At 37.2% G+C, this 19,072-nt stretch overlaps 2 protein-coding genes across 4 annotated transcripts; one reads left to right on the plus strand and one right to left on the minus strand.

The window, feature by feature from the left end:
- Positions 1-1,149: 1,149 nt before the first annotated feature.
- RB195_003094 (uncharacterized protein) lies at positions 1,150-9,330 on the minus strand (the record flags this gene model as incomplete). 2 transcript variants are annotated; one of them, XM_064200620.1, is made up of 9 exons in its annotated part: positions 1,150-2,318; positions 3,798-4,530; positions 4,649-4,705; positions 5,072-5,122; positions 5,201-5,257; positions 8,788-8,868; positions 8,925-8,996; positions 9,177-9,236; positions 9,295-9,330. In XM_064200620.1, 9 exons carry the CDS (start codon positions 9,328-9,330, stop codon positions 1,150-1,152), a joined length of 2,316 nt encoding a protein of 771 aa, XP_064056500.1. The 2 variants fall into 2 exon arrangements, with proteins under 2 accessions (XP_064056500.1, XP_064056501.1); XM_064200619.1 differs by lacking the exon at positions 1,150-2,318 and having other exon boundaries at positions 3,640-4,530.
- Positions 9,331-9,947: 617 nt separating this feature from the next.
- RB195_003095 (uncharacterized protein) lies at positions 9,948-17,296 on the plus strand (the record flags this gene model as incomplete). 2 transcript variants are annotated; one of them, XM_064200622.1, is made up of 11 exons in its annotated part: positions 9,948-10,066; positions 11,015-11,024; positions 11,242-11,391; positions 11,707-11,864; positions 12,717-12,801; positions 12,882-12,958; positions 13,017-13,083; positions 13,555-13,749; positions 14,187-14,294; positions 14,375-14,463; positions 17,086-17,296. In XM_064200622.1, the coding sequence occupies 11 exons, from the start codon at positions 9,948-9,950 to the stop codon at positions 17,294-17,296; spliced, it is 1,269 nt and encodes a 422-aa protein (XP_064056502.1). The 2 variants fall into 2 exon arrangements, with proteins under 2 accessions (XP_064056502.1, XP_064056503.1); XM_064200621.1 differs by lacking the exons at positions 9,948-10,066; positions 11,015-11,024 and having other exon boundaries at positions 11,257-11,391.
- Between the last annotated feature and the right edge of the window lie 1,776 nt (positions 17,297-19,072).

The following is a 19,072-nucleotide window of genomic DNA, read 5'->3' on the forward strand; positions in this document are numbered from 1 at the left end:
TACAATCATACAATCATACAATCATACAATCATACAATCATACAATCATACAATCATACAATCATACAATCATACAATCATACAATCATACAATCATACAATCATACAATCATACAATCATACAATCATACAATCATACAATCATACAATCATACAATCATACAATCATACAATCATACAATCATACAATCATACAATCATACAATCATACAATCATACAATCATACAATCATACAATCATACAATCATACAATCATACAATCATACAATCATACAATCATACAATCATACAATCATACAATCATACAATCATACAATCATACAATCATACAATCATACAATCATACAATCATACAATCATACAATCATACAATCATACAATCATACAATCATACAATCATACAATCATACAATCATACAATCATACAATCATACAATCATACAATCATACAATCATACAATCATACAATCATACAATCATACAATCATACAATCATACAATCATACAATCATACAATCATACAATCATACAATCATACAATCATACAATCATACAATCATACAATCATACAATCATACAATCATACAATCATACAATCATACAATCATACAATCATACAATCATACAATCATACAATCATACAATCATACAATCATACAATCATACAATCATACAATCATACAATCATACAATCATACAATCATACAATCATACAATCATACAATCATACAATCATACAATCATACAATCATACAATCATACAATCATACAATCATACAATCATACAATCATACAATCATACAATCATACAATCATACAATCATACAATCATACAATCATACAATCATACAATCATACAATCATACAATCATACAATCATACAATCATACAATCATACAATCATACAATCATACAATCATACAATCATACAATCATACAATCATACAATCATACAATCATACAATCATACAATCATACAATCATACAATCATACAATCATACAATCATACAATCATACAATCATACAATCATACAATCATACAATCATACAATCATACAATCATACAATCATACAATCATACAATCATACAATCATACAATCATACAATCATACAATCATACAATCATACAATCATACAATCATACAATCATACAATCATACAATCATACAATAATAATAATAATAATAATAATAATAATAATAATAATAATAATAATAATAATAATAATAATAATAATAATAATAATAATAATAATAATAATAATAATAATAATAATAATAATAATAATAATAATAATAATAATAATAATAATAATAATAATAATAATAATAATAATAATAATAATAATAATAATAATAATAATAATAATAATAATAATAATAATAATAATAATAATAATAATAATAATAATAATAATAATAATAATAATAATAATAATAATAATAATAATAATAATAATAATAATAATAATAATAATAATAATAATAATAATAATAATAATAATAATAATAATAATAATAATAATAATAATAATAATAATAATAATAATAATAATAATAATAATAATAATAATAATAATAATAATAATAATAATAATAATAATAATAATAATAATAATAATAATAATAATAATAATAATAATAATAATAATAATAATAATAATAATAATAATAATAATAATAATAATAATAATAATAATAATAATAATAATAATAATAATAATAATAATAATAATAATAATAATAATAATAATAATAATAATAATAATAATAATAATAATAATAATAATAATAATAATAATAATAATAATAATAATAATAATAATAATAATAATAATAATAATAATAATAATAATAATAATAATAATAATAATAATAATAATAATAATAATAATAATAATAATAATAATAATAATAATAATAATAATAATAATAATAATAATAATAATAATAATAATAATAATAATAATAATAATAATAATAATAATAATAATAATAATAATAATAATAATAATAATAATAATAATAATAATAATAATAATAATAATAATAATAATAATAATAATAATAATAATAATAATAATAATAATAATAATAATAATAATAATAATAATAATAATAATAATAATAATAATAATAATAATAATAATAATAATAATAATAATAATAATAATAATAATAATAATAATAATAATAATAATAATAATAATAATAATAATAATAATAATAATAATAATAATAATAATAATAATAATAATAATAATAATAATAATAATAATAATAATAATAATAATAATAATAGAATTATAATTAACACTATTAATTACGATTATATTTTTATACAATAAAACCTTGTATGGTTCTTTAAACTTCTTTCAACAGAGTTTTATCGCTTCATTTCTATCTATTCTCTACATAAAATCAATATGACAGCTAAGGTGTACCAGTAAAAGCACTACTCATCTTTTTTCGTGCAGCTGTTTGAGAAGAATTACGTAGTCATATCAAGGTCCCTCTCCATTAGCTTGCTTGCTTGTTTTATTCTTGGGGCATAGCTAAGGTTTAATCAGTAGGTACAGTAAGTAGATATCCGCTCATTTCCTCGTGTGATTGTGCGCGCAGTCCTGGAAAGATATTTCCCGCTTCTCTAGTACTTTCTTCGTCAGTCACGGCGTCAGTTTTTTCAAGGGACCAACTTTTTTACTTATTGCTATTTAGCAATAGAATTTGCTAATTTGCTACGACTACAATTTAAAAAGTGCTCGTCGTGTACAGCTGCACGGCGAAATCCAACAGTCGCTACAAACCGAAAGCTTAGAGACACTCTGCGGGCAAAAGAAACGGTAAAACTAATCAGAAGGATTCCGATAAGACAATCCAATCTACGCAGAACCATACGAAAAGAAAAGAGAGACTACTAAATGGAAGAAAATAAGAGTTTGCTTCGCTCAGTAGAGACAAGTCAGTGCCCTTGTCCATCGAGGACAGAACCATAGCCCTCCCACAATATGTTTGCCTTACACTGCAAAAGTCTCTTTTGGTTACTGAAAGATCGTTGTCAACAAGGTCTTTTTTCCTCTGGGAGTTCGGCAAATAATAGTACCGATCGGGTTCCACAAGGTTGCAGCGGTGTGGAAACCCCTTGTTATAAAATAAAAGCGCGTAAGCATAATATCCTGAATCATCAAACAATAGCAGCACTGTTTGATGGTGTCCCACTAGCGAATGAACCAAAAAATTCAACAATTAAACAAGGGCTTAAGCCCTAAGCAATCCGCATTTCAATTGCGAACTACGATGTAATATTTGTAGGTAGCAATATCAGCATGAGCTTCTGTTCTTACTATGTCTTCATCACTCCAGGGGTTTGAAATAGTTGCGCCAACGTGTTGTGCCACATTGTATTGTTATAAAGAAGAGTATAATTTAGTAAACCATTTAACAATTACCAATAACAATCGCTCACCTCACCAAAAAAAAAAGAAGAAAAAAACGGGAACTAACATCAACAATATTTGATATGTCACTCCAAGACTCCATTTCTTGACATTTATGAAACAATTCACATAAACACTGTTATTCCAAGCATTTAATAGCACAACATAATACAAATGTACAAACTTTGCATAATTACATTCTAAGCTTCACTAGATTTGACCTCTGTGTAGCTCTCTTTTTTGTACTCTATGTAGCTTTCGTTTCCGTCTCTCCTACATGAAAAATCTAGCGCTTCCAAAAAATCATTTAAAGTGGCTGCCGACATAGGAAAATCAACATAAGCAGAGCGAAGCTTACTGTGCAAATCGCTTACAGTTATATCATTTCCCTGTTCTAGCTCATTATGAACGAAATGACGAATTGCTTCACCCCATTCTAGATCAAATCTCTCCAAGGACGATGTACACGTGGCACTAGATACGGGGTCTTTTGAGACTCTTTTTTCTTTGTTTCCATATTCTATGTAGATTTCGGTTCCATCTTTCCTATAAGAGAAACCAAGCGCTCCCAAAAAGTCATATAATGTCGCTGCCGTCATTGGAAAGTCAGCGTAAGCAATACGAAGTTTACCGTGGAGATCACTTACAGTAATGTTTTTCGTTTGCTCTAGCTCATTATGAACCAACTGACGAACTGTTGCACCCCACTCTTGATCGTATTTCTTCAGAGATGCCATGTACGTAGTATTCTGTCCTTTTACGGCTCTTCTCCTAACCTTATATCCGTCCAAATGAACAGGATCTTTTGTCACTCTTTTAACTGTGTCAGCTGAAACACCACATGCCAAACACGTCATTACAGTCGCTGAATAAAACAGCGTTCCATGGGCCTCTTCTCCTAATTGTCTTTTCAACTCGTCGAAAAATTGTCTCACACGCTTGATAACAATCTTAGCCTTCCGTCCTAGAGTAGGACGAGCAATGGAGGCTCCCTTATATGATGACTTTGCGTCTCTAGGTATCTCTATCGGTGCTTTCAGCCTGTCAGCAGTAATACTTCGTATACGATCACAGAATTCACATTTGCGAGGCTGCAATAAAAGAAATGTAGGTATTGCTCCACGTGTAAAGTTAAGATGAAATGAAACAGAGGTTTTAAAAAAATGGGCGACAATCACGACTCCGAAAAATCCTGGAATAAAAACCTACTCTTCGTTTTGCCTGCTGTTGCGGAAGTGTGTGGAAGATGAGATCGCTGGCGTTCAACTAAATGTTGAATTAAAAATGAAATTAAGTCAAAAACAAGTCAGCGAGACGAGTAAACGAGTCAAAAACAGCGAAGATGTCGAAGCACTACGTTCGGCTGGCAGCCGCGGTCGAAGCGGCCCGGTGGACCTGGCGACCAGGTTCGGGGCGGGTTTCCTTCGCTTCACTCGGATTACAAAGCGGTGGTGCTAGCGATAGCAACCGTTACGATTCACTGCGCCTTTTCGATCGTAGTCGCTTACGCAACTGCACGGAATTCTAGGTCGTTCTGACCCAACTGTATAAATTGGTCGAAAACGAAAAAAAATTGAGCAGAGAAGGAATTCATAAATAGTTTAAAATAAACAGTAGAATGAAGACACATACTTCATCAGTAGACGATCTCATATCCCGAATGTCTGTCACGGAGTTAGGCGGCTACAATGAAAAGAGCAGTTCACAAAGATGAAGCATTGATTATAAGCACTAGAAGAAACAATAGAAAAAAAAACACACCGACTGCGAGTTGGAACGGGGTTGCTGATTGAGAAGAAAACGAGGGGCGATTGTTGGCTGAAACATAGTAGTATGAAAAATATTAGATCTTTTGAAGGCAACATACCACGAAATTGAGAATAGTTTCATGCCATAATGAATAGATAGGGTCAGAGGTATAGGCCACAAGTATAGATGCGATCACACTCAAATCCCCCTAGTTAACCAAAAGAACGGCATGAGAAACGGTCGTCTTACCAAATCTGTTTACGAACCACTTAACAACGTGTCAAGTGTGCGAAACTGCGTCTGTGAGCGAGTGGACAACAGTGAGATGCTGACACTCTCTTCCGCTTGCCTGCAGACACGACACGTGCTGACTCGAGAAAAATGTCCGAAGTCCTCAAATCGAAACGTACTGTCCATAAAGAAACGAGCAAGCCCATACAAATCTAGGTTCATCATAATCATCCAGTGAAACTCACAATTCCAAAGGCCGTCCTCTTTGCGAGGAATCACACTGCTGAGAATATGCTAGCGAAATTAGTAAAATCGGCTTCTGTGGAAAATGGAAAAATGGAACGCACAAGCTTTCAAGGACCGATCTACGATCAATGTCAGCGGAGACTTATAAAATAAAGGGCAGTAACAAATTGCGTAGGAGGACCAACAGATATTATCTCCTGGTTCCTAGATAAAATTGTGAGTCAGTTACTACTAAAAGTGTATTCTCATTTATCAAACACTTCACAATTCCTTGAACGTCTCAGAAATACCAACTTCGAACAAAGTAGTGTCATGGAGTCATTTGACATGACGTCTTTGTACACAAACGTTCAAAACTGTCATGCGTCACAAGCGTTATCCGAAATGCTAGACAGATACGACCGTAGTATAAAAGTTTTTGGTCTAAGTAAACAACGCATAATGAACCTGATCAAAGAATGCCTTCCATGCAACATTTTCAATTGATCAGGGAGATACTACTCTCAAATCAGAGGAGTTGCTATGGGCAAAGGCTTGCTTCAATTCTTGGCATTTGCTTTATGAGTAGGATAGAACAACCAATAATACAACGTCTTCCAGTGATGTACTGGGGATATATCGATGATGGCTTTATTGTGACATCAACGCAATCCAAAATGGATGAGCGCTTTAGAATTTTGAATGAGCAGTCGCAGTACACAAATCTACTCGAGAAAAACTAAACGATTGTTGACTGCATCTTATTGGCATGAAAAAGGCGATTGTCTACATGATGGTCAAAACAGTTACAGCAAATGCACAAGAGATAGAGAACGTGAGAAGTCAGAAAATTGGTAGTAAACGTAGCTACTTTAAACGGTTACACGAGGTCGAAACCCAACACACAATCTCGAATGAAAAATGAAACAATGTGGATCCCACGTGAAGGTAGGATTTTCATGTGCTTTCCCTTCATCTCCGATTCCTTAACTGCTGCGATAAACCGGGTTCTTTTGCAAGTAGAGTTGCGAGGTGATGTCGTAGCATTAGTAGAATTTCCCGAAGGACAGCACCAAGCGAAAGTTGGTCTTTTCGTAACAGACTCTATGACGAGCAGTGTGTATAGGAGTGTTGCGTTGCTTGCCCATTCAGTAAAATTGGAGATTGCACAAAAATCGGAGTAATCTACCAGATAGAATGCCTGACGTGTAATGACATCTATATTCGAGGAACTGGAAGGATGCTGAACTCGCGTATCAAAGAGCATTTCGCTGGTAAAAAGCATGAAAACGTGATGACACTATCAGGGCGCCACAAGAATGAGAAACATGGAAATGGAAATAAGTCTGAAATAAAATATTAGTCCACGAGAAAGAAACATCTGCTAAGGATGCATTGAAAGCATTCTGGATTTCCGTCAGGAATTCATCCACGAATAACAGAAATGAGTGTTCATGAATAACCAAAGACTTCATATCGTTCGTAACACTCTGTGAGCTATAAGATTGTCCCACACTCAATTCCTTAACACTGTCCACACACTATTAAGGACGCTGGACAGTTGATAGATCTCATTCGCCTAGGGTGACAATCTGTGAGAACGTGGTGGTTCATAGCATCAAAGACCTCAAACCATTTCCAGACCTTTGATAAAGACGAAGTTGTCGAAACGTCAGTCCAATAATAAAGTTTCACCAAAACCTCGTTGGCATAAAAAGAAAGCATAAATACAATTCCCAGTGCCGAAATTTCATGAAGAGAGGACTTGCAGATTTAGGAACTGGCATGAGGGATAAAGAATGAAGTGCATGGCGTCGAGTAATTCCTTTGAGACGCGCAAAAGCGTCCGAATTCAATTCAGAATCGCCTGAGGTCAATGAATGCATGTACTTCCAATATAAAGATCTATAGGGGCCGTCAATCAACTCATTGTTTCTATCCTTCCACACAAATCTGGTACCAATTTAAGTGATTTAGGGCTTAGTTGGCACTAGAGCAGTTTCGAACCACGGACCGTAAAGTCGTTGCCAAACCTCTTACCGACTGCTTTACGCTCGCCCAAGAACTGTTATACGAATATGAAAGCAGAACCACATCCGTAGAAAAGAATATCACTCAGTGAGACAGAGGAACAATAACTGCAAAACGCTGGAAAAAGGATGGGATTCATAGGGTTAGGAATTAGCAGCATGAATCTCGCAACATTAGCATAAGCTCTAGTTGATCAAGCTTGAGTTCTCAACAAACTTGGAAAATTTGGATATAATTTTAACACAGCCACTTCTGGTCTCCCAACACATTTACGTTACAGCCTTTGAAGTGCGTTTCCCACGTCTCTACAATACCAATGAAGTTTTCATGTGATTGGCTAGAAAATTTTCAAATAAGAAACACAACATTGTGCGCTCCTCAGTTCATTGCTACTTTTCTCATTACACAACCGTATCGCAAAAAAAAATTCTTTGAATCACCTTCCATTAATAATGACACCTTTCAAACATTTTTTCTTTTGCAAAAACTTAGGTTTTACTTGTCGATAATGAAATTTAAGCAACAGCCAAGTTTGTTAACAAATTTGGCTGTTGCTTAAATTTCACCATCGACAGGATGCAATCTCTATGCCAAGATTCAAGGAAGGTCGAACTTTCGCACTTTAGGTTTTACTGCTCAAGTGTTACCGAGTTTCTCTTAACAGCGGAACAATGCGTCTTTGAACACTTTGAACAACGACTGCAAAATGTTCTAAATTCTGGGCCTGGTAGCACTGGCACAAAAGCAAGAGCTGCTGTAGTAGGTAAAGCAGTCATTTGTATCTTTTGATTAAGGCCAATTATAGTGCTATAGGCGACAGCAGACTGATAGGGATCGCGTTTATAAATCGCTCAAAAAATATTCCTCCACAAATAGAAATGTCGTGTAGTCGTGTAGTAATAGTCGTGTCAAAACGACTTGAAGCCCGACGCGGTTTGTGTATGAAGCGCTCTGGTAGCGGCGAAGCAAACGATTGGAATCGAAGCGGGACCCTCGCCACTTTTACTCATCGCTCGCCACCGCCGCACAACCACGCCGCTAATACAATTACACTGGGCTTCAGGTTGTTTTGATCCGACTACAAATAATACTTTAGTCGACAAAAGACGCACCTGTTCTTGGAGCGGTTTACCGTTACTGCATTCCTGTGACAAGGGAGGAGGGCTATTGTTCTGTTTTATGGGAGGAGTCATCTATATCAATAGAGCAATGCTAAATCTGTATTGAATATGAACGGATATATACGTACTTGTTCCACATATTCCTTACTGTCGCTGTCGGTCTGCGGAAAGGAAAGAATATGACCATTCGGTGAGACTGACTAAATACGAAGCAAATTACTGGTTGTGAGCTTAGTGCAGTTCTATTGTCAACAACATTTTATTTGGGTGAACAAGTGACTTATAAACTGAAAAGCAAATGTAAAAACAATGTAGAAGAACAAAATATTCAATGCATTATGTTAATTCATGGCTAGGGAAAAAGAACCAGAAGTACTCACCCCTTGAGAGTTCGAACTCTGAGGATGTCGGCTGAGTAGAAGACGACGGGCGATTGAAGACTGGGGAACAACGATAGGACAACGCGTTATACGAAGTCAATCGTCAAAAAGAACTCACAAAATCCTTTGACTGAGTACAGGATCCCACCTCCATTACCGCACCAATGATAAGTACAAATTTACAAGCAAAGTCCTGAAAGATCTACTTATTTCATCTGCAGTCACCACCAGAGTCGAAAAAAGCCTTCACTTGAGCTATGGAATGCATCAGTTCCCGTGCAAACCAAACTCACAAAAATGAATAATATTTCAGTTCTATATTTCATAATAAAGCAAACACTGAGAGCAGCACAACAACAGAAAACACAGCGAAACGTAAAAAGAAGTAGTAAATAGACAGTAGAAATCGAGGGTAAAATGTAGTTGGGAGACTACTCAGTGGCGCACTTATTACTGGAGGTAAATAACTGAATTAATCGGGGCCCTAAGGCCTAACCATTAGCCTTAGAAGATCTATGACATGTGATTTAAAGTTACTGAAAGAAAAAAAAGTAAGATAGAGCAGAAATACGGGCTCAACTGAGTCCTCCCACCCCAACTACATTCTCCCCCAAATCCAGAGGTAGGTGAGCGTTTCCAATGCTAAAACGGATGGACATGTATTTCCTCGGTGTGATGCATTCATTTATCAGCGGACAAATCTCTATTGGATAACAATATATCCAATGCAGGTCATTTTTGACCCTCCAGAAAGTGGATTTACCCATTTGGATGAATTATACTGGAGACGAGCAAGAGACTGAAAACGATGAAGTGTGGGCAATTACCAGCATTCGCGTTGCACCGCGCCGCCGCGACGCCCGTTCGAATCGCCGCGTGGCCATGCGGCGGTGAATCGAACGCAGCGAAATATGCGTCACACAGACAGGGTGCACTCGGACACACAGCATTGTACTCAGATCATCATTTGTATTCTGCGTGAGACCAATCCGTTTCCATACGTGTGTGAGAGGGATTTCGGTCACGTGTGTAACCGGATCAAGTGGAAATGAGGGTCAATATCCAGAAAAACTTGGGTCTCGCATGTGATCACGTAGAACGGGGACGTATCAGCTAGTGTTCTATGAACTAGAACCTAGTCGTCGCAAACCGGGATCAAATCGCCGCTTCTGTTCATTCAGTAACGTAGCCGTTCGTGATCGCACTACTTCTGAATGTTCATCCCTCGCCTCCTCAATCAAAACATACCGACCCATCTCTCTAAATTAAGTTCAAGTTCTATGTCGCTAACACAGGAGCATCAGCGTTCCATTAAGATGATCTGGCGTTAAAATGACTTCATTTGAATCGATTCTCTTCAGAACCACCTTTATTGACCGGCGTCATTGAGCGCTGTTCACCGAAGGATAGATCGTTCAGATAGATCGGCAGACCCAAATTAGCAACGTATTGCTGACTCCATCTCTTCTCGAGATAATCAGGATATTTCAAAAACGTCCCACGTAATTTTGTATGCGTTCTGAGGTTATTCAACCCGCGAGCGTAAGATCAGGTGTATGGTTGGTCCGATGAATACACACCGAAACTGACGACAGAAGGTGAAAATTTGAATAAGAAAAAGTGCGGACATGGTTTCATTCATTGTGAGAGGCTAGGGGTTACGAAGGAAACAGTACTTTTGCTGATTATTTTGGAATTCTTAAGCCCGTACATGTTGACCACAGAAACCATAGAAGCGGATGTTGCGAACCGTGTCCATTCCCAGAAACTAAACTAACAGAAACACAGCACTGGATTCAATTGTCGGTGGATTCCTTCTGCTACAGAATATAACGTAGAATTGCACTCGTACGTAGGGCATTTTTTCTCGTTTCTACGTTTCTATGTTTCCTTTCCTTTTTTCTGTACAACGCTATGTAGTTAATGAGTGAGGTTCTTTCTTTGTCCGAAATATCCGGATATTTGGAGATTTGAACTGACCATTTGAAATACTTATTCGAGATCTTATTTTCATTGTGTCGATTTGTGATTAAGATATTGTGAGTGTATAGTTGTGGACTTTCAGCTTCGTATTTGGAAGATGGCTATGACTACTTTACGATCTGCTGAATACCCCGCACAAAGGCCAGCTATTATTGATATATCTATGGATAAAGAGGAACCGAAAGAAGAACGGAAGGATTACTCCCAGCAGACTTTTGCAAAATTGAGAAAAGTAAGTATCAACAACGTTGACTATTGTTTGCCTTGCTGCCTCGTAGATATGCCTGCAGAAGTTATAGTAGGGCAGAAACGACATGAAGTACAGTGCAGTTGCGTAGGTGGCTGCGCTCGATGTGGCGCGGTCGAGCGTTGCGGGTTCCTCAGGTCCACGGGGACCCTTAACAGCATCATCAACGCTGCGGTTCGCGATGGTCCCATTTCGATTCCAGTCTCCATCTCCGCCGCGCCGCATCAAATGCAGTCGCTTACGCAACTTCCCCGTGCTTCGAGTGGTTTTGATCCGACTATACTTACGGTGCTAATTCAGGTCAGATTTCTTCCTTATGGTAGTCGTTTGCTATGGCTTGGTTACTCGGATGGTCGATGTGCATCGCTGTGGAAAAGATCCGACGGTGATGACGATATTGAAGATCCGTTTGAAGAGCTATGCAGGTTACCACTGGATGCAGATCCATTCGACATGTGGTACGTTTCCGTCAGTGATATTATTGTAACATAACAAAATTAAACATACCGGATCAGTGTTATAGATTTGTTTCCTTTTCTTCTTGTAAAGTAGTGCATATATTGTAATGTTTTGGTCTCTAGTTTGTTCTTTTTCGTCTACCTTCAGTATCGTATTTATTAGAGATTAAACTAGCTGGTACTCAATCTCTAAGAATTGGCTGCACTAGAATTACTATTCAGACTTCAAAAGAAGTCACTTTTTTGGCTTTGGAAGTATATTTTTCTGAACGAGATGCGTACCTGAGGAGTCTCTGCAAGACCATGCTTTCGAAAGTTGCTGGAAAATCTTCTAACCGTAAGATAACTTGTGCTTTCATCGCAAACGATCCCTTCGGGATTCTTCATGTTCGTAATTAGATTTCCCTTTTTTTGAAATACATGATTTAAAAAAAAAAAAAAACAATTGGACACTTATTATTTAGTTGCCGCACAGATTTTTCTTCTTCCTCCAGATGAAGTCCTTAAGAGCATTTTTTATGCCTTTATATCGTATCTTAGCTAATTTTTCTGAGTAGGTAAAAAATTAAATTAAAATGAATGAAGTTTGGCTATAAGTTTATATTTCACCGGTTGTGGAATTAACGTCATCGTTTTTAAGTAAGCTATCTCAGAGAACTCATGTGGTATTTCCGTTTCAACTTTGAAAGAAAAAAAAAGCGATGTGGCTTCTAATACGAGTTAAATGTACTCCCGTTCCTCTTCCCGTTCTCCAAATAACATTCATTTTGTTTTTGTTGTTGTTTTTGTTCAGTGGGGTTAATTGACAAGATCTTCGTCTTCTATGGCTTCTTAATTTTGGAAATGTTTCAGCACCTGTGGTCCAGGATTGACTTGTGTGTCTTTTACCAGCGGTGACTTATCGATTCTTGATAATACGAATGATAAATTGATAAAAGTAGGTGTCACAGTATATTTCTTTACGGCTATCTTAGTATTATCGACTCCATCCAGTTATTTCTTAATGTACCATTTAAGGTAAAAGACATTAAAAATGTCCATGGGAAAGGAGATTCGCGTGTCATTTCGGGTTTTGGGAGTCACAATATTGTGAGGTAGAAGATCCTTGAATTTTCTTGTTTCTCGAGTACAAGTTGATAATTTTTCCCACAGCGGTTCTTCGAATGGCTCTCTTGTTAAAGTGGACGTCGAATCGGGGAACATAACCGTCCTATACAAGGTTTGTTGCAATTGGTTTCACTGATTTTCTTCTTCTCTCAAGATTAAGGTGGGTTACTTGGAATTCTGTCTCATTTCCTCTTCTTTATTTTCCCTGTGTTGTTTGAGTCTAGATCATACGTAACCTGTAGAGTTTGACTTAGTTTCCTTTAATCGAGAAGTTAGCACCATTTGATTGATGGTTTCCGTATTTCCTTCAAGAGCTGACATATTTGAAGGTTGCACAAAATTAGGTAGTCATTCAACGATAATGAATGCATGTGAGGTCTGATTGACGATCACTTTAAAAAGTTCCCGATAATTGTTTCCTCTTGCAGAAATAAGCATAGAAAATTCTATGAAAGAATTGTCCTCCAACTTGCTCCGTTTTGCTTTTCTAAGAATACTTTTGTTTTATATTGTAAAGGAAGGAAAGAAGAAGAGAAAGGAAAAAAAAAACTGAAGAAGTAAAGTGTCGATTCCTAATTTTCAGGGAAACTCAGGAATACGTTCGCTTACAACGCTTGCGGGAGGTACACTGTTGGCTTCTGGCCATTCTGCCGGTCAGGTTCTTATTTGGGATTGTCGTTCACCGACCTTCAGTAAACCTTCGATTGTGTGTGTGCCTTCCAAACGCAGACTCGATGCGATAACCACTCTAACTAACCACCCAGCGCAAGCAAGTTTGGTAGGTATTAACATGCATATGAGTACATCTATTTCATAGTATTTATTCATTCTTTGTTTGCGTTTAACCGTTCAGTGATATAGAACCAAACTCATTCCAAATTCAAGCATTGCGAGACCAGAACGGCATGAAGCATGATGCAGTTGCGTAAGCGGCTGCGCTCGGAGCGGTGTTTTGGAGCGGAGGAGTAAGGATCGAAGAAGGACCCTTGCTAGCACCATTCTTCGCCGCAGTTTGCGATCGTCCCACCTGGACTCCAGCCGCATCCCTTCGAGTGCAGCCGCTTAGACAACTTACTATAGCTGTTCGTTTAACACTGCTCACGTTCGTTCTTCTGCAGTCCTTACCGAAATTTTGAAAACTTATTTTGTTGACTCTCTGTGGACTTTGTTTTTGCGGGAAACTAAGCATACCATAATCTTGTGTACTTGTTTCAGCTGTCTCTGGGGACCGATCTTGGAACTGTTGGGTTTTGCGATGTGCGAGGAGTTGCCCATGATTTGATCATAAACTCATTTGACGTGGCTACATCTACTATCACACAGGTCCATCCACTACCACTGATTCAATACCAATAAAGATGCTGTAATTGTGTCTTGTAATGTAATTCTCCCATTCTTTTTAGGTTGAATTTCATCCAGAGTGCGGTGATCACCTCGTATGCGCGTCCGCTGATGGAAGCCTTGTGCATTGGGACGTCTCCTCCGTAAACATGTGGGTTCTTGCTGTTTTGAGTTATATTTTTGAAGCTTTTTCATTTCTGTTAGTTCAGTCTGCTCACATTTCTTTCCGTTTTGAAGTGTTTGGGTATTATTTTCATGAAGTCAAAAGTTATATTACCTTTAGTAGTGAAAACCAATTTTGTAATAATATGAAACCTGAAGGCTCTCATTAACTTACGAGGTTTGAAATCTAAAATCGGTTTAAATTTGGCCATCTATGTGTTTCGCCCCTTCTTATTTTTAAACTTTTCACTGTATTTTTCTCAATATTTTGAATTCCTTTTACACAAAAGTGAATCACCCAGCAATACCCTGTCAAATAGTTCTAACGAAGAAGTCGAAAGGTGGGATTTTCAGGATTCCTTGGAAAAAAGTGGCTATTTTTTAAGAATCTGAAATTTTGTCTGAGGTGGCCATGTTATTGTACTATTACCAACCTCGATGCCCAATGTTGCATATGTTCGCACGAACTCTAGTCACTCTCTGGTCACTTTAATGTCTTCTTCTTTGTCTCTGGATGCTGTTGATATAGTATTGCATAGTCTCTGCGCTACAGTTGTGTTGGAAATACGTGGCGCTAGATGCAGTCGCACATGCGGCGAAGCGGTGCGTTGGCAGCGATCAGGATCGAGGGGCATCATAGCTGCTATAAGTGCGATAGGTAGAAGCCAGACCCTCCTCAAGTGAACAGGGTTTAGCTCATGGGGTGCAGCTCAAGAAAAGGGGTCCTTTCGCCAGCCGTCTATATGCGAAGGGGTAATTTCGCCAACCGTTTAAAAGTGAATGAGATTCTTTCCCAACCGTTCAAAAATGAAGGGGGTCGGAGCATCGGCTCCGACTATCGAATCTATGCTCGCTTACACCACTTTTCACCGCAGTCCAGGTGAAATTAGCGGTGGTCCCACCTCGCTCATAACCCTTAGCTCTGCAGCGTCGCTTCGAGAGCGCTGAGATTATGTCGTTTTCCACTCTACGAATGTGCAACACTGCAAAACTTTTTTGTGTACCACGCTGTTCTTTCGCATGTATAATAATGGGCCGATTGAGAAGAAAAAAATACGCCTGATATCTTCGGACCTACTACAGGCGTAAAACCTTCACTACAGCTGCCTTTTTGAGTTTATCGCTGAGGCGAATCATCTTGTTTTTTTTTCTCTGATTTCGTTTGGATAATGCGAGCCTTAAGAATGAATACCTTAAAGGCAGCATACCACGAATCTGAGGTGGTGCGGATTTCAAGTGGAGTATCCGTATGCGGAGCATAGATTATGGAGACGGGGGTGGTTCCGCTCATCTCTTTTCTTCCTGCGGCTTCCTTTCATCTTAATAACACGTTTCTAATGTGCTTATTTTTATTTCTTGGTCCAATGCAAACTCCCGATTAAAACTTCCTATTCTTGATCTTTCTTTTCTAGGAGATTGTAAGAGCTTCGATCGTTTGTGTCATTTAGGCAGGTGTCCACAGAGGTTATGTCAGCATAGTTTTTGCATGCGCTTATGTACGCACTTTTCCAATGTTCTTGACGAAGTTTTCGTCATTTGTTGAGAAATAGAACGTACTTTATGTGTGTTACGCCAAAAACAGAACTATTTACAGTTGATCAGCTTTCGTTCTATTCATTTTGTAATATCTGGGCTGCAGCACTACTTTTATGCCTGGAGCTAAAGCTTTTTTTTCACCAACCTGTAAATAAGTATATCTAAATAAGTAGCAAATGAATGCAGTAAGTAGTAATGACTATAAAGTTCATCCAACTCAAGTTCAATTAGCAATTTTTTTAAAGCTTCATGTGATTGATGAAGCCTTATTTTGCCAAAATGTTGGATAAATTTCTTAAATATTCTCACTTATAAGAAAACTTCGATTTGAGCTGCAAACAGTAACAATATAGGCTGGTGGATTTGCTAAGTGCACAAAGTGAAATCTCTGTTTTTTTTTTTTTTTAGTTTTCTTCTTCGTTCTCCCTTGTTCTTGAGGAAAGCTATCTATTTCGCAAGTCACTGTTAGTAGTTTTTTTTTTGCCGTTGGCCCAATTTTCCAAAGAGGGAAGAAATAAGTTCGGAAAACGCTGCGGAATCTTTCGTGTATGAGTGAATTCTTTTGAAGCAATTAATACAATATCTCCATTGACCTGTTTGTTGATCAGACAATAATTCTTGAAAAAATACTGCAGTCTAGTAGTTCTGAGTGATTTGTTAACTTGTCTAACTCCGTTGTAACTAACGTGTCAGTATTACCCCTGCGGCAGGGTCTACCTTTGGTAACGTTTAAAAAATTATCTCATTTTTATGCTTTGTGTAGGAATGCCAGTAAGTGCATGAGGTGAGTCGGGAACAGAAGTCTGCTTTCAAGTAACACCATCCTTTAATCTACGTACAAGTCCATTTCACCTATAAACCGTCGTAGTTTTCTTAGTACAAGAAATGTATCGATATTGAGATTTTTTTTCGTTCAAGAGATACCATTGACTAGATTCTTACAATACCTCCCAAGAAGCGCGCGAGTGGAGTAATTACTGTTTTAATTTGTGTTTTTGTTTCACGATTGTTTTTATTTGACTCTGACTGCAAGAATTGATGTAATTAGTATAGACGGAAGATATCCTACTTTCAGTAACTGTCCTTCAACTGGAACGCGTCAATCGCCGTGGTTGTCTGACTCGCTCAGCCAGAATGTGGAATTGGACACGTTGCGTTCTCCCGTATTTGGATCTGTGAACGGCTTCGGAATTGAAGGCATTTCGGTTGTGGCAGCCATCGACATGTGCATGCTTTACATGTACGAGAATGTGTCATTTCCCATTGGCACAGCAGCGCACCATTAGGCTTGAGATAGGGTTTTATGGAGTAAAGAATGCGGGTAAAATTAAGCGATCTACATTGTTTTGCTGTTCTGTTACCTCTGGTTTATTCGCATTCATCGAATTTTTTCTAACTGTTAGAGAAATTTTTGTGTTCAGAGCAGCTTGCACTTTTTCCTATGTTTAATTGCTCACTTTTATTAGGTGATTTCGAACTCCCCATTCCGAGTTTTGCTTGCTCAATTTTCTTATACTTTTTTGTTCAATTAGATGCTCATTTTATTTTTTTCTTAATGTGCTTCGAAATTAACTGTTGTGATTGAAATTACTCGAAACAGTTTGCCCACCTCTATAGGTCGGATAATTCATCACATTTGTCAGCGTGCTCATTGTTGTATCGAATATATAATAATCACGTCGAATCCTTCAACAAAAAAAAAAAAAACAAAGTATTGTTGTGTAGGAGGGGAGGGAGTAGTTGTATAACGTTTCTGCACGTGATGTAGAAAAAGCAGGCATAGGCACAAAATACAGTTGTATGGTTCAGTCAAAACGACATGAAAATGACATACTGCAGTTCGCGATGGTCCCACCTCGATTCCAATCGCTACCTCCACCGTGCCGTTTTGAGCACAACCGCTTCCGCAACTGCACCGTGGTTCGTGTCGTTTTGACCCGACTATAATTGTTCTACTTTAGACATTTAGCTTCTGCTTTTTCTCTAAATTCCCCTGATGTTTAGATTTTTTAACCCTTATCTACTCGTCGAGTTTTTGCACGAGTTTGATTTGGAGAATTTAGATCTGCCTTCTCATGACAGTATCGTTGGTTGACTGACCTGCTCGTTGTTGTTGCATTCGTAAAAAAAATCGCTTTAGTTACCACAGCTGCTCGCAAATACTGTTGTTCATTCTGTTGTCACAGGAGGACTGCCTAGAAGAGATTTCAACCAATAAAATCAGAAAAACTTCGTTTCTTGCTTAGTCTCGTGTAGATGTGTTAGCTCATTAGATCATATTGACCGTGAAAAGCTGCGAAATCGAACCAGTTCCTCCATTCTACCATACACCATGTTATGGTTCTTTCTCAGTTGTAAACATATAACCGCGATAAATTCTCTTTTGATATCTGAGATTGAGGTCTTCGCGCAATGTTTTTCCATAAAGTACACTTCTTATTCATGATTGTATTCGGGATTCGTTTTCTTAAGCAAGGGTCATGTAGTCCAGAGAGATCGCATTGTTTCTGGTTTCCGTGACTCATCTTAAGCGTACAAGATTTAGTTCTCATGCGGGAAACACTCACTGTTGAGATTTTCTAGCAGTGAAATATCTGCTGTTGTGAGGATCGATCTTCGATTGCTGTGCAGGCAGAGTGATGCTATCGAAAGCGATTTTACGAAATGTTTCAACAGTCTTTTAGATACAGAAGTAATCAAACTAGGCATCTGTCTAATTAAACTAATTTCTTAATCTTCGCTATGATATGGTTCGAGTGTAGCAAACTGTCAGCTTTTAGGTGTCCTTATATGACTATTCCTCAGTGCTTCCTAGGGTCCTGTTGCCCGAATGAAGAAGTTTAGGGTGGAAAGTTGTAGGGCAGGGAGGACGCTCAACTGCGCTCTTATTTATGGAAGTAAATGACCAAGTCAATCTACCAGAAAAACAAGACCCAAAAACAAGAAATAAAACCTAGGCATTAATGTTAGAGGACCTATACCATGTAAATTAAAGAAAAAAGTAAGTTAGAGCGTCGGGAAGTAAGGGCGTCATTTAGTTCCCACATCCCAACTAAATTTTT

Source organism: Necator americanus, chromosome IV (assembly GCF_031761385.1).
Source record: "Necator americanus strain Aroian chromosome IV, whole genome shotgun sequence".
Taxonomy (NCBI): domain Eukaryota; kingdom Metazoa; phylum Nematoda; class Chromadorea; order Rhabditida; family Ancylostomatidae; genus Necator; species Necator americanus.